The following is a 12,683-nucleotide window of genomic DNA, read 5'->3' as shown; positions in this document are numbered from 1 at the left end:
AAAAAAATTAAATAAAAAATTTAAAAAAAAAAAAAAAAAAAAAAACCCTTTTAAAAGCACCATTTTGCGAAAAAAAACATTTTAAAAGCTTTTTGGTTAAAAAAAACAACCACATTCATTTTTTTACGAGAGGAAACCTATTCCCCTAATAAACCTCTAATTAACTTAATTAAACTCTAAATTCCTCCCATTTCTTCTAACTAACCACTAACACACCTAATTACTTAATAATTATATTTAATTTATATCTAAAAAAATCCACCACCCCAACCACCAACCAACCACCCTTCCCCTTCTTCCTCCCTTTTCACCTCCCTTTGAAGCAACCCCCTCACCCACCAACCCACCGCCCATATCCCCCCACCTCCGGCAATCTACCTCCATTGCCGGTGGACCATCCCTTTCCCCCTTATCCCCGTTGGCGTCCACCACCTCCCTTTCGAATTTTTGGATCTTATATACTCAAACATGCTCAAATCAAATCCAAATCAATTCCAATTTGTTTCTAAATCACCCTAGCATCACAACATACATAATCAAAGCAAAAACAAGCATCAATTGGAAGAAAGATGCACAAAATTAAAAACCCCCAAATCAATTTTCTAGGGTTTTTCAAAATCAAGGAGATGGTTGTTGTGATGTGATTAGGAGGAAAGGGAGGGTCGTCTGGCGGTGGAGGAGGTTGTCGGAGGTAAGGGGATCCGAACAGTGGGTCCGATGGGGGAGGGTTGATTCCATGGGAGGAGGGCGGAGGAGGAAGGGGAGGGAGTGGTGACATATATATATATATATATATATATATATATATATATATATATATATATATATATATATATATATATATATATAATCTAATAATTTAGTAATTTGGTGGGTTAGAGGTTAATTAGAAGAATTTAGAGTTTAATTAAGTTAAATAGAGGATAATTAGGGGAATAGGTTTCCTCTGGCAAAAAAAATTAAATGCGGTGGTTTTTTTTAACCAAAAGCTTTTAAAAGGTTTTTTTCGCAAAATGGTGTTTTTAAAAAGTTTTTTTTTTTTACAAATTTGCCTCAAATGTAATATCATTAGCTTATTAGTTGTTTAAAGTGGATCTTTGTCCCTAATAGTCTTTATACTACGTTGTTCTATATTTGTGTGTTAGTGCAATTGTAGTGTCCTCTATTCATGTATCAACTACAACCTAGTTTAAGCATAATATCAAGACCTATCTAGCATTACCATTCCCTATCGTTCTACTCTAAACTTACCACTAGACTTGTTTAGGGGTTAATTTAGGAACTATAAATTTGTTTCAGTGCTAGGAGATTAATCAACGACCTAATTTTCCCACCGTCACTTATTTAGAGGTAGTTGTACAGAATTTGGCTCATTAGCATCGCTATCGCTAGAATTTAACCAAAATCATTTAAGGTATAATCCTATAACCTTACTTGAACTTGAACCGATTCTAATTTGACCCGTTTCAATCAAAACTATATGACTCATCCTAGTTCTGACTTGACTCAATCCCATATAAATCTGTTTTAACTCAACTAAACCCATTTAAACAAAAACTAGATAACTCAACCTAATTACAACCCATACTGATTATAACCTGACTCAATTTGAACATGCAAAATATAGCCAAACCAAATAGATTAGCTGCTAACTTTCAAAACCAGTTTACTTGCAAAATGAACCGTATGAGCCCAACCCTTTCTAACCCGAAACCTCCAAACTTGACCCGAAACCACATCAACACAACAACAACAATACTACTTGTGGGCCATATCATGCTTTAGGGTGGGTAAAACCAACACAAGTTTTTTTTAATTTTTTCAAGAAAAACTTTTAATAAAAGCGGGTTTTCACTAACTTACTGAAAATCACAGCAAACAAGTGCAAATTGGGCTGCTCAATTTGGGCTCACACGTGTAAATTTAAAGAACCAAAAAATTTCTTATTTTCTTTTTCTTCTTCTCTTTCCTGTTTCTCTTTCTCTGGTTTTTTTTTCTCTCTCCTCTCGTTCTCTTCTTCTCTTGCTTTTGGCGTTGCTACTTGAATTTCTCTCTTTTCGATCTTAAATTTCTTCACTTTGAAGTTGATTGTTGCTAATTTCAGGTTTGTTTTCTCAATTTTATTTCATTTTATTCAATTTTGAAGTGTTTCGATTTTTAGGGTTTCGTTGTTTTGGATTTTTGTAGTTTTTGCAATGGTGAAGAAGAAGGTTTCTGGTGATGATAATGTTGCTCTAGGTTAGTGTTTGTTCTCATTTTCGCAATTTTTTTTTTGTACAATTTGTGCTATGTTTGTTTAGTTGTGCGTTTTAATCAGTTGCTTTTGCTTAGATTAGGTTTATTTTGAGAATTGCCTGTTAGGTGTTTGTAAAAATGTCCAAATGAAAAATTGCATGTTCATAGTAGTACAATCAAATTGATGAAAGCATTTTGTGTATGAATTTTAGGTATTTTTCTACTATTTTCGTTTACAGTTTAATATATATAAATTAAATGCTGCATTTGATTTTAGTGTGGCAAACATGGTGGATATGTTTATCATTTTGTGTTGCTTGGTACAATCTTGTCAAATTTTGTCAAAATTTCTATTGTGATTTTTTTTTTTAAAATTAATTAGTAGGATCTATCAAAGGTTTTCGTTATAGTAGAGCTCAAAAAGCGGTAAATAAAATGGATGCAGGAAGAAAAAAGATGTTGAAAGGTGAAGGAAGTACATCCAAGGGAAATAAAAGGAAGAGGCAAGAAAAAGAGGATGACGAGTAAGATTTTATGTTTTAGAATATTGTATATTTGCTATACTTTTGTGAATGGAATTGTGACTTTTGTAAGAGTATAGGTAACTTTGATTAATAGGACTGTTTTTATGTGATTTTTGTGTCAATATATTAAGTGTTACTTTTGTGAGTATATCTTTCACTTTTGTATTTATCAATGTCACTTTTGTGAGTGCAAGTATCATTTTGTGAAAATTTTGATAGTAATCACTTTTTTGAATATTATATCCATGTAATGAGTGTCATGACTCTCGTGAGTATCATTTTTTGTGATTATGATTGTCACTTTTGTGAGAATAAGTATAAAAATTTGTATAAATGTTCATAATTCATGTTTAATTTTATATGATAACTAAAATTTCAGTATATAAGTATGTTATTATCATTTTTGAATGGTAAGCATCTTTTTTTTGTTTTTTCAGGCCTGATAGGAAAATTACATGTCGTTGTAGACCTTCTTCATTAGTTAAGGTTATAAGTGGGCTTTCTCCGACTCAAAAAAAAGATGTAGAAGAGGTTGGATTTGGTGGTTTGTTGTCTTTACGTGTGGAGAGTATGGTTGGAGGTATACTTCCTTGGCTTGTTGAGAGTTTTAATGGATATACTTGTATGTTTTGTGTAGCTGATGGTAAGGAGTTTGTTGTGACTAAGCATGATGTGTGTGATGTTTTGGTTTGCCTAAGGTAGAAGGTCGTGAGGTTCCTGAAATGAAGGGTAGTTACAAAGGTCAATCTCAAGATGATAGTGCATTGAAAAATAAATGGAGAGCTTCTTTGATGTTTGTGTTAAGGAGTTGATACCTTTGGCTAGATTAGAAACTAGGATCAAGGAGTTGGTGGATGGAGGTGATGAATTTAAGAGGTTATTTGTTATGCATGCTCTTAGTAGTATGCTTGTTCCTACCGCTAATAGGACTGTTAATTTTAGGTTAGTTAATGCTGTGGATGATGTTGATCAGATTAAAAATCTTGATTGGTGTTCATTTGTTTTGAGAAAGTTGATGAATTCTGTTGTTAGTTACAAAAATTCTGAGGCTAAAGATAGTATTAGTGGATGTTTGTTGTTGCTTAAGATTATGTATTTTCATCGTTTGAATTTCCAAGGTGTAGTAGAGAACTCCACTATTCCTCTTATTCAACACTGGACAGATAAAAAAGTGAGGAACAGGGTGTCCTTAGAGTTGAAGGCTGGTGGATTTGGTCAGGGGGTTTTGAATGAATTGACTTATCCAGTTTCTGCTAAGTGTGTTGATTTGAATGTTAACAACTTAAGTAAGGGTGAAGGTTGTGCGGTTCCTATTGATGATGATAGAAGATGTGTGACTTTCGATTTGCCTGAAGGAGTATTAACTGATTCTGAGATCAAAAGTGTTGCAACTGATGTATGTTTTTTTTTCTTTAATAAAACATTTGTTCTTGGTCTCATATAATTGTTTGTTAATGTGTAGGATTTGCATGAAGCGTTTCTTTATATGAAAAGGAACAAGGAGCTGTTTTCATCTGTGAATTCCAATTGTTTTAGTTCTTTGCAACGGTTGGTGCATAGTCGTTTTGTTGAACATTCTGTTTCTTTGGATGCTGATTCTATTGAGTTGTCTCAAACACAACAACTTTTATCTAACCTGCATTATCATAAGCTTATTGATGGCTTAATTGATGAGTTTATAAAAATGAAGTCAGTGGATGAGTTACTTAAAGTTGATGCAAGTACTTCATCAAAGTCTACCCTACAAGATGGTGGAGATGGTGGAGGTGGTGGAGATGGTGGTGGTGGAGATGGTGGTGGCAGAGGTGGTTCAGTCAGAAGAACGAATAAAAGTTTGTGTTCTTTGGACTGTGGTGAAATTGGTGGTCAGAGTGTAGTGTTTGTTACGCCATTTATGAAAAGTAATTCTCGTGCTTTTAGTGAAAAATTACCTCGATTATATTTAGAAGCTCTTGATTATTGTCTGGTGGAACACTTATTTAATAATAAGTAAGTTCTTTTTTAATTGTCATATTTTTTGAAACCTTTTTTTTTCTTTTTCTTTTTGTTTTGATATTAATAATATTGTTTGACCTTGCAGTGAGAATCTTGTTACTTATGGATTGCATTTTCTCATTCCAAGAGAGGATATGGTGTCTTTGGTGCATCCTAATTTGGTTCGTTGGTCAGTAGTTGATTGCTACTGCATTTATCTAAATGAATCATGTTTTTATGATACTTGTGGTCCTAAAATATTCTTTTTTGGTGCGAGGCAAAGTGTAAGCAACTTTCTGTTTTGAGTTATTTGTTTTCTTACTCTTTTCAATTATTTATTTTTTCCTTTTAGTTTGCTTTTTTGCAAGTATCAGAGGGGAACGAAGATAGTTCTGCTAGTTCTGTTGTCTCGGATTTGCATGAAATTTGGGATGAATGGGTTACATATGAAAATTCTTGTTGTGATGTTATTGGTGCAGACTTGGTATATATCTTAATTTTTAATATATATTAACTGTGTGATGGATGTGCTTTATGCTAACTTTTGTTCTATTTTTTTTCAGGTTTATTTTCCTATTCTTGTTGATGAACATTATGTGATGTTTGTGATTGATCATGGCAATGAATTGGTTATGTTGATAATATCATTTGGAGTCATGACATGATTACATATTTTCAAAATTTGACTTTTTATCTGGTATGTTATTGTCTATTTTAAAGTATGTTTCTATATTAATCTTATTTTTTTGTTGTTTTTAATATTCTGTTTTTTTTCAGTGTTCTGAATTTGGTGATTTTCTTGCACGAAGAAATCATCCAAAGAGTGAAAAAGTCCCTTTTTACAAGTTTAAAATTGCTGATTTAGTGTGGCGGAAGAGTAAGGTTGATAATAATGATTGTGGTGTGTATATGATGTGTCATATGGAGCATTTTGTTGGTGATACATCGTTTTCTGTAGATGAACTTAGAACAGTGAGTGATCTTGAAACTGATTCGAATTAATTCATTTGTTATGTTTATTCTAATGTTTTATACATATTAATGCGCCTTTTTATTTTCTTGTTGTGAGGCTGCTAGGAGGAAATTTTGACGTGCTAAGATTTGTGCAAAACTCGTGTTGTCTGACATGAACGAATCAAGATCTGATGTCTTAGCAGAAGTTGAAAAATTTAATGAGAAGAAGAGCGATCTTGCATATGTTGCTGAAATTGAAGGAAGGAGGAAGGCTGCAGCAGCGGAGAAGAAAAAGAAGAAATCTGAAACTGCTCCTCCTACTGTTGACACTGCTCCGAAATCAAAACGAACTACAAAGGCTACACGGAAGTACACTCCTTCTAAATCTTAGCTAATTTTGGAAGTTGTTATTAGTTAAGTACTTTTGGAAGTTGTAATTAGTTAAGTACTTTTGGAAGTTGAAACTAGTGATAAATATCGACACTTAAACTAGTGTTAATATTTTCAAAATGTTTGTACAAATTTTATTTTATATTTATATATATATATATATATATATGATTAAATATTTGTAATCTGTTGTTCTTATTATTTATTTTTATTTCTGGTTATAATTTTATAAGTGTATCATATATCATCATACAGAGATATAGTTGATTTAAATGAAAACTTGAAGTTTAACATATATATTACCATGTTATTAATTTTAAAAACGGACACTTTTGTGATAATTATTGTCACTTTTGTGAATATAAATATCACTTTTGTGAGTGACATATTTCTTTTGTGAATATGCAATACTTTTGTGAGTAAAAAGTTACACTTTTGTGAGAAGATGCATCACTTTTGTGAGCATTATTGTTACTTTTGCAAGTATTAGTGTTACTTTTCTGTAAATGCATCACTTTTGTAAGTGTTAGTGTCACTTTTGTTAGTAAATTCATCACTTTTTCTAGTATATGCATCACTTTTGCCAGTATATGCATTACTTTTTTAAGTATCACTGTAATATTATATAAATGTTCATAATTCATGAGCAATTCCATATCACAATTCAAAATTCTGTATGAAAGTCAATAGTAGCATTAAACAAAAATAAAATCACTACAAAAAAGTATTCAATTGTGTTTCATCCAAACTCACTACAAGTTCAAAAAATTCGTACAGTAGGTGTCTTCGATCCAAACTCTGAATTTGGATCTGGTAATGCTTTTTGCTTTGATTTCTTCCCTTTTTCAAGTGCTCCTTTTGCTCTCTTGCTTCTTCCCTTTGTTACAGCTCTCTTAGGGTCTAATATAGTGGGTATGGTTGTACTTGTTGATGAAGAAGCAGTATTATTGGTACTCTGAGCACTCTGCCACATTAGAATTGTCATCACTTGCAGCAACCTCCTCTGTAAAAGCTTCGGCCGCAAGTAATTCTTCCACCATTTTCATACAATTTTTGAAGTTTTCCTCCATGAATGCTCTTGCCTTTTCATTTTCTTGACTCTTTAAGATTAATTTATAATATTTTCTCATCATTGTATGTCTCCATGGTGTATATGGGAGTTTTGGATCCTTATTTTCCATTATATTCCATACTTCAGTTTTTGCAAGCTTTGTCCATCTTTTGCTAATGTACTTCTCTGGAATTCTTGTAATAGAATGTAGATGTAAAATTATTAGGCAGTGATAGCATAGCCAACCAGAAGCTTCGAAATTCTTGCAAGTGCACCATATAGCTTGGCTCTCATGTATGTAACTTACCTGTTGGGAAGACCATGGCTTTTCTTCTAGCGATACTTCATAAAGAATAATGTTTTCTTCAATTCTCCCTAGAATTTGTACTGTGGTCGCCATTGAGTAGCCAAATTCCTCTTCAAAGTCTCTAAATAGAGACAATGTGTAAACCTGTACATTAGAGAAATAACTTACTACCAGTCATGTTCCTTTGCATGTATCATTTTTATATTTGCTTATATTGTTTGTTTTCAGTTCTTAGATATATGTAATAAAGGAATATAGAATTACCTGAGCAGCATGCTTTAGCATTCCGGATAGTGGCAATGAAGTAAAGGCTATTGATTTGCTACAGGTAAACTCATTATACTTCTCATCACTTCTCCATCTTTTTATGGTTCTTACAAGGATTCTATAGAATTCTGTCAGTGTTGTTGATTTATTAGCTCTGAATCCTACTGCATGGTTCGTACTTTCACTTCTTTGTGATGAAAGAATTCCTGCCGAGAAGAAATCTTTACTAAATGCTGGACACCTTTTCCTTTAGATTGTACACCCTTTGGTACCATGCATGATTAACCAAATCAAATTTTTGTATCATTTCTTTCCATCTTTCTTCAAATTCTGTTTCTGTCACACATCCCTTCAAGCATTTGTTGAATATTTTTTTGAACTCATTATCCCTTTTAAGGGCTCCAAATCGTGTTATTGCATTTTGTTCTAAGTGCCATATGCATAGCCTATGCCTTGTGTCTGGCAATACCTGCATTCAGAATGTGATATGTCACTAAACTTGAACACTTATTCTCACAACATCGATATTTTTACTCACAAAAGTAACATTTATACTCACAAAAGTGATACTTATATTCATAAAAGTTATGAACACAAAAATGACTTAAAATGAGAGTGGAATCAGTGAATATGATATTGTAATAGAAAAAGAAGTACCCGCTCAATTGCAGTAGCCATAGCTTGGTCTTGGGTCAGTGAATATGGAGGTTGGAATTCTATTCTCCATAGATTTTTTAAAGGTTTCAAGCAACCACACAAACGACTCTGTTTTTTCATTGCCTATGAAAGCACATGCAAACATACAATTTTTCCAATGGTTATCTATTCCAACAAAAGGAGCACATATAAGGTTATACCGATTTGTTCTGTATGTTGTATCAAATACAAGAACATCTCCGTATATTTTGTAATCCTCTAACATCATTGCATCTCTCCAAAAAATGTTGGAAATTCTACCTTCTTTGTCGAATTTCACTCTAAAATAGAAGTTAGGATCTTCTTTTTGTTCTTCGATCAGAATATTCACTAATGTCTGAGCATCTCCAGCCTCTATTTGTTCCATTCTTAGTCTTGAGCAGAAATTGAGGTGATCTACAACACTATGCCCCAAGTTTTCTTCTCCATTAGCTTCTGTACACATGTAATTATATGTGTCCATTGTTGAAAGTCCAGCAGATTTCATTGTTTTAATTACTTCTGCCTTTTCTATTGTTACTTCTCTCTCAGATCGATGCAAATAATGCCACTGCTTTCTAGTTAGTTCATGATTATGCTGTAACACATGTGACACCACCTTAAATTTTCCATCATCATTCATTTTTGCTCTTAGGCTTGCCTTGCAGTTATTTCTTGTAATGGAGACTTGTCGTGGTTTTCTTTGTTCTAAATCCTTGTTATCTTCATCAACCATTAGAACCATATTTGTCTTCTTTGCAGCAGTATGTCTTTTTCCTTCCGCAGAACACACATAGTACTTCTCTGTGACTATACGTGTGTGTAAGCGATACCTTGTTGTATGCTTTCTTATTGAAAATCCCACTGTAGAAGCATGTAGACTGTACAAGTCATAAATTTCTTGATAAGTGTCTTTCCACTCCAACTAATGATCCTTCCAAATCTAAACCAGTGGTATCTATTGGTTTTGGATTTGTATCTGTGCATTAGTAGAATAAGAGATATTTAGCATTTTCTTGTAACAATTGTAACCAAAATCACAATTACAGCATGAACAAAATCACAAGCAAGTACCTAGAGGCATGAGAACATGGGAGCATAGGGTTATTCACTTAAGCATATGCATAAAGAATAAGTTATTTAGTACATAGGTATATAATACAAGTAACTTCTGTATTAATAAAGGTAACATTTGTAATGATATTAGTAACTTTTGTACCAAGAGACATGCATAAATGCTTTTATAAATAAACATATAGTCAATGTAACTTTTGCCATAATATATGTAACTTTTGCCTTAATATATGTCACATTTATAGAATTTTACCTTCGTCTTCATCTACTGGTTGTCCTTCTTCATCTAGTGTGTTCGGAATAACTTGATCTTCATCTTCTAATGTATTTGAAACACCTTTATTTTCAATATCTGCATTAATTATTGAAAATTAAATCAAAATTTTAAGCAAAAACAAACAATAGGTTAGTATTTTTTTAAATTATTACCTTGTATCTGAATTTCTGGAACTTTTGAGTTTTGAATGTTATCATCATTAAATTCATCGAAATCATCAACGAAATTCTCTGCTTCACCTTCTCTGAATGTTTGATTGAGGTCGAAACTCCATGTTTTCTCTGGATGTTGCGTTAATGGTGGTCGATTTTCTCTTTGTAATTGCAGAAATTCGCGCATTAGGTTTTCGTAATTGGAAGCTTTGGAGGTTTCCGGCATTGTTGATCGAAAATTGTAGATTTCTCTCTCCTCCATGGTTGCTTGGTGAAGGAGCTTTGAATCTGGAAAATTGGAGTTTTCTCTCTCCTCCATTGTAGCTTGCTGAAGAAGATGTTAGTTATTTTGGAAAAAGGAAAAAAAAAATTACTGTTCACACGTGCGAAAAACCGGTTGTTCAGTATTTTACTGCACACCGGTTGTATGTAAAACTTTTCAATAGGCTCACTCAACACGTTTCGTTTCCAATCAGCCCCTAACGTTTCGTTTCCAATCAGCCCCTAAGATTCTATTCTAGCTTACAGATGCCACTGGTTGAAGAATCATTTGCCAGTTAACCACTAACAAATTAAGAATAGGCAATCTTAATCATTAATCAACCTTAGTAGCTTCCAAATACATGAATGTGATAATACATACAAAACTAACCATTTTCAGTCTTATCCCAAGATTCAAACAAGCCCACCATTAAACTCAATCACACACTTTTCAAACCCCTTTTTTTTGTTTTGGCTGAATCATCACACTATGATGTCCAAGTATCTCAGCCTGCAATACCATCCCTACACTACAAAACCCACAAAATCCTGCATCATCCCGTCTATCTTAACTACAAGATTGACCATCCATAAGAAGAGCTCCTTAAGCACCTTCTACGGAGGATGTTCGGCTTCCTCAATTCGTCCAATGGCATCGATCGAACCGATACGAAGTACTCATTTAGATGAAAATGAGGCTGATCCTGCACTTATCAATGATGATCTTAAGCCAACAACTCTAAGTCAACGGACTTTTTCTGGGTGGGAAATGGCCAGTCTTTGGATTGGGTTGGTTGTTGGTGTACCAGCATATTACCTTGCTGGTAGTCTTGCTGACCTTGGGATGGCATGGTGGCAAGGGATAGCCACCGTGATGGCGGCTAACCTTGTATTGCTTGTCCCACTAATACTCACCGGGGAGCCCGGGGCACGGTATGGTATCTCATTCCCGGTGTTAGCAAGATCGTCGTTTGGAATCAGAGGTGCCCATATCCCGGCACTGCTACGAGCATTAGTTGGGTGTGGATGGTATGGTATTGAGACATGGATTGGTGGACAGGCAATTTTCCTGTTATTGCCACATTCAATTAAGCACTCTTCCTTGGCAAATGTTTTACCTTGGTTAGGAACTTCTCCACTCGAATTCTCTTGTTTCATGGTATTTTGGTTGGCTCAATTGTCTATAGTTTGGAAAGGAATGGAAGGCATTCGAGTGCTCGAAAAATATTCAGCTCCAATCTTGATTGTTTTAACATCCTGCCTACTGATCTGGGCATATGTTAATGCTGGTGGATTTGGCCACATGCTGACTCTAACTTCCAATCTTTCGAGTTCCCAGTTCTGGGCACTCTTTTTCCCTTCTCTTACGGCAAACATTAGCTTCTGGGCAACTCTAGCACTCAACATCCCTGATTTTACAAGGTATGCCAAATCCCAAAAGGATCAGATCATAGGTCAAGCTGGCTTGCCTATCTTCATGGGTGCTTTCACATTTGTTGGGCTAGCCGTGACCTCTTCAACCAAAGTGATCTTCGGCCGTGTGATCTCAAACCCCATCCAGCTCCTCGGAGAGATTGGGGGATTCACCACAATTATTTTGGCAATTGTCGGAATCAGCCTCGCCACCATCACCACCAATATTGCTGCTAATGTAGTTGCCCCTGCAAATGCACTGGTTAATCTCAGCCCATCAAAGTTTACATTTTGGAAAGGAGCTCTATTAACAGCATTGCTAGGCATTGCCTTTCAACCATGGAGATTACTAAAATCAAGTGAAAGTTTTGTATATACCTGGCTTGTAGGTTACTCGGCACTAATGGGGCCAATAGGGGGAATAATTTTGGCAGATTACTATATCATTCAGAAAATGAAGCTTAATATTAATGATTTATATACATTAAAAAAGGAAGGATCCTACTATTATACAGGGGGTTATAATTTGGCAGCAATGATGGCTTTGACTGTAGGAATTGTGCCAGTGATGCCTGGTTTGTTGCAAAAACTCGGAATTCTGAGTTCAGTCCCAAATTTATTCATCACAATATACAACAATGCTTGGTTCTTCAGTTTCTTTGCTGCAGGCATCTTTTACTGGATAATACGATCATTATTATCAGGTAAAGATAGTGAACCAATTGATCCGCTTTTGGCAGCACCAAATTGATTTACGATGGATCGTATACACAGAAGAAGACTACTTTGAAAAGATACCACATAGCATTGTAAGTTGCCTGTATAATTATGTATTTATGTAAATGAAGTTATCACATTAGTCCAGTGAACAGCTTTCTTAAGGCAATTCTTCAAATTTAAGTTTAAAAGTTTTCTCCTCTGTTCATCTCCATGTTTCTGCAACTGCCTACAAAAATAAATTTTATTTCAATTCGTCATTGCAAAACATACCTTAATGTCATTAGCTTGTGAACTTCACAGTTTGTCCACTGCAATATATGCCACTACCTGCAGAATGCCGAAGATAGAAATGAATTGCATGGTTGATCATCAACATTTATAACAACAATTATGGCCAATGCCTAAAATG

The 12,683-nt window shown here is 34.3% G+C and overlaps 4 protein-coding genes across 6 annotated transcripts; 3 read left to right on the top strand and 1 right to left on the bottom strand.

Moving 5' to 3' along the window:
* Positions 1 to 876: 876 nt before the first annotated feature.
* LOC110734693 lies at positions 877 to 3,948 on the top strand. Of its 2 annotated transcripts, XM_021914834.1 has the most exons (4): positions 877 to 2,104; positions 2,188 to 2,238; positions 2,621 to 2,759; positions 3,197 to 3,946. In XM_021914834.1, the coding sequence occupies exons 2-4, from the start codon at positions 2,196 to 2,198 to the stop codon at positions 3,459 to 3,461; spliced, it is 447 nt and encodes a 148-aa protein (XP_021770526.1). In that variant the 5' UTR covers positions 877 to 2,104; positions 2,188 to 2,195; the 3' UTR covers positions 3,462 to 3,946. The 2 variants fall into 2 exon arrangements, with proteins under 2 accessions (XP_021770526.1, XP_021770527.1); XM_021914835.1 differs by lacking the exon at positions 877 to 2,104 and having other exon boundaries at positions 2,117 to 2,238; positions 2,681 to 2,759; positions 3,197 to 3,948.
* An 11-nt stretch (positions 3,949 to 3,959) lies between these two features.
* Positions 3,960 to 6,207, top strand: LOC110734692. The gene is made up of 2 exons (XM_021914833.1): positions 3,960 to 4,748; positions 4,840 to 6,207. Exons 1-2 carry the CDS (start codon positions 4,246 to 4,248, stop codon positions 5,036 to 5,038), a joined length of 702 nt encoding a protein of 233 aa, XP_021770525.1. The 5' UTR covers positions 3,960 to 4,245; the 3' UTR covers positions 5,039 to 6,207.
* A 507-nt stretch (positions 6,208 to 6,714) lies between these two features.
* On the bottom strand, positions 6,715 to 10,319 carry LOC110734691 (protein FAR1-RELATED SEQUENCE 1-like). 2 transcript variants are annotated; one of them, XM_021914832.1, is made up of 3 exons: positions 9,881 to 10,319; positions 9,705 to 9,803; positions 6,715 to 7,579 (listed from the first exon to the last, which is right to left on the bottom strand). In XM_021914832.1, exons 1-3 carry the CDS (start codon positions 10,197 to 10,199, stop codon positions 7,557 to 7,559), a joined length of 441 nt encoding a protein of 146 aa, XP_021770524.1. In that variant the 5' UTR covers positions 10,200 to 10,319; the 3' UTR covers positions 6,715 to 7,556. The 2 variants fall into 2 exon arrangements, with proteins under 2 accessions (XP_021770524.1, XP_021770523.1); XM_021914831.1 differs by lacking the exons at positions 9,705 to 9,803; positions 9,881 to 10,319 and adding exons at positions 7,700 to 8,171; positions 8,360 to 8,450.
* A 146-nt stretch (positions 10,320 to 10,465) lies between these two features.
* On the top strand, positions 10,466 to 12,532 carry LOC110734690 (purine-uracil permease NCS1-like). Its single transcript, XM_021914830.1, has one exon. It carries the CDS (start codon positions 10,632 to 10,634, stop codon positions 12,303 to 12,305), a length of 1,674 nt encoding a protein of 557 aa, XP_021770522.1. The 5' UTR covers positions 10,466 to 10,631; the 3' UTR covers positions 12,306 to 12,532.
* Positions 12,533 to 12,683: the final 151 nt, after the last annotated feature.

The sequence above is a fragment of the Chenopodium quinoa genome, unplaced genomic scaffold (assembly GCF_001683475.1).
Source record: "Chenopodium quinoa cultivar QQ74 unplaced genomic scaffold, ASM168347v1, whole genome shotgun sequence".
NCBI lineage: Eukaryota > Viridiplantae > Streptophyta > Magnoliopsida > Caryophyllales > Amaranthaceae > Chenopodium > Chenopodium quinoa.
Note: the sequence above shows the minus strand (reverse complement) of the source record. Positions and strands in the feature narration are given on the sequence as shown.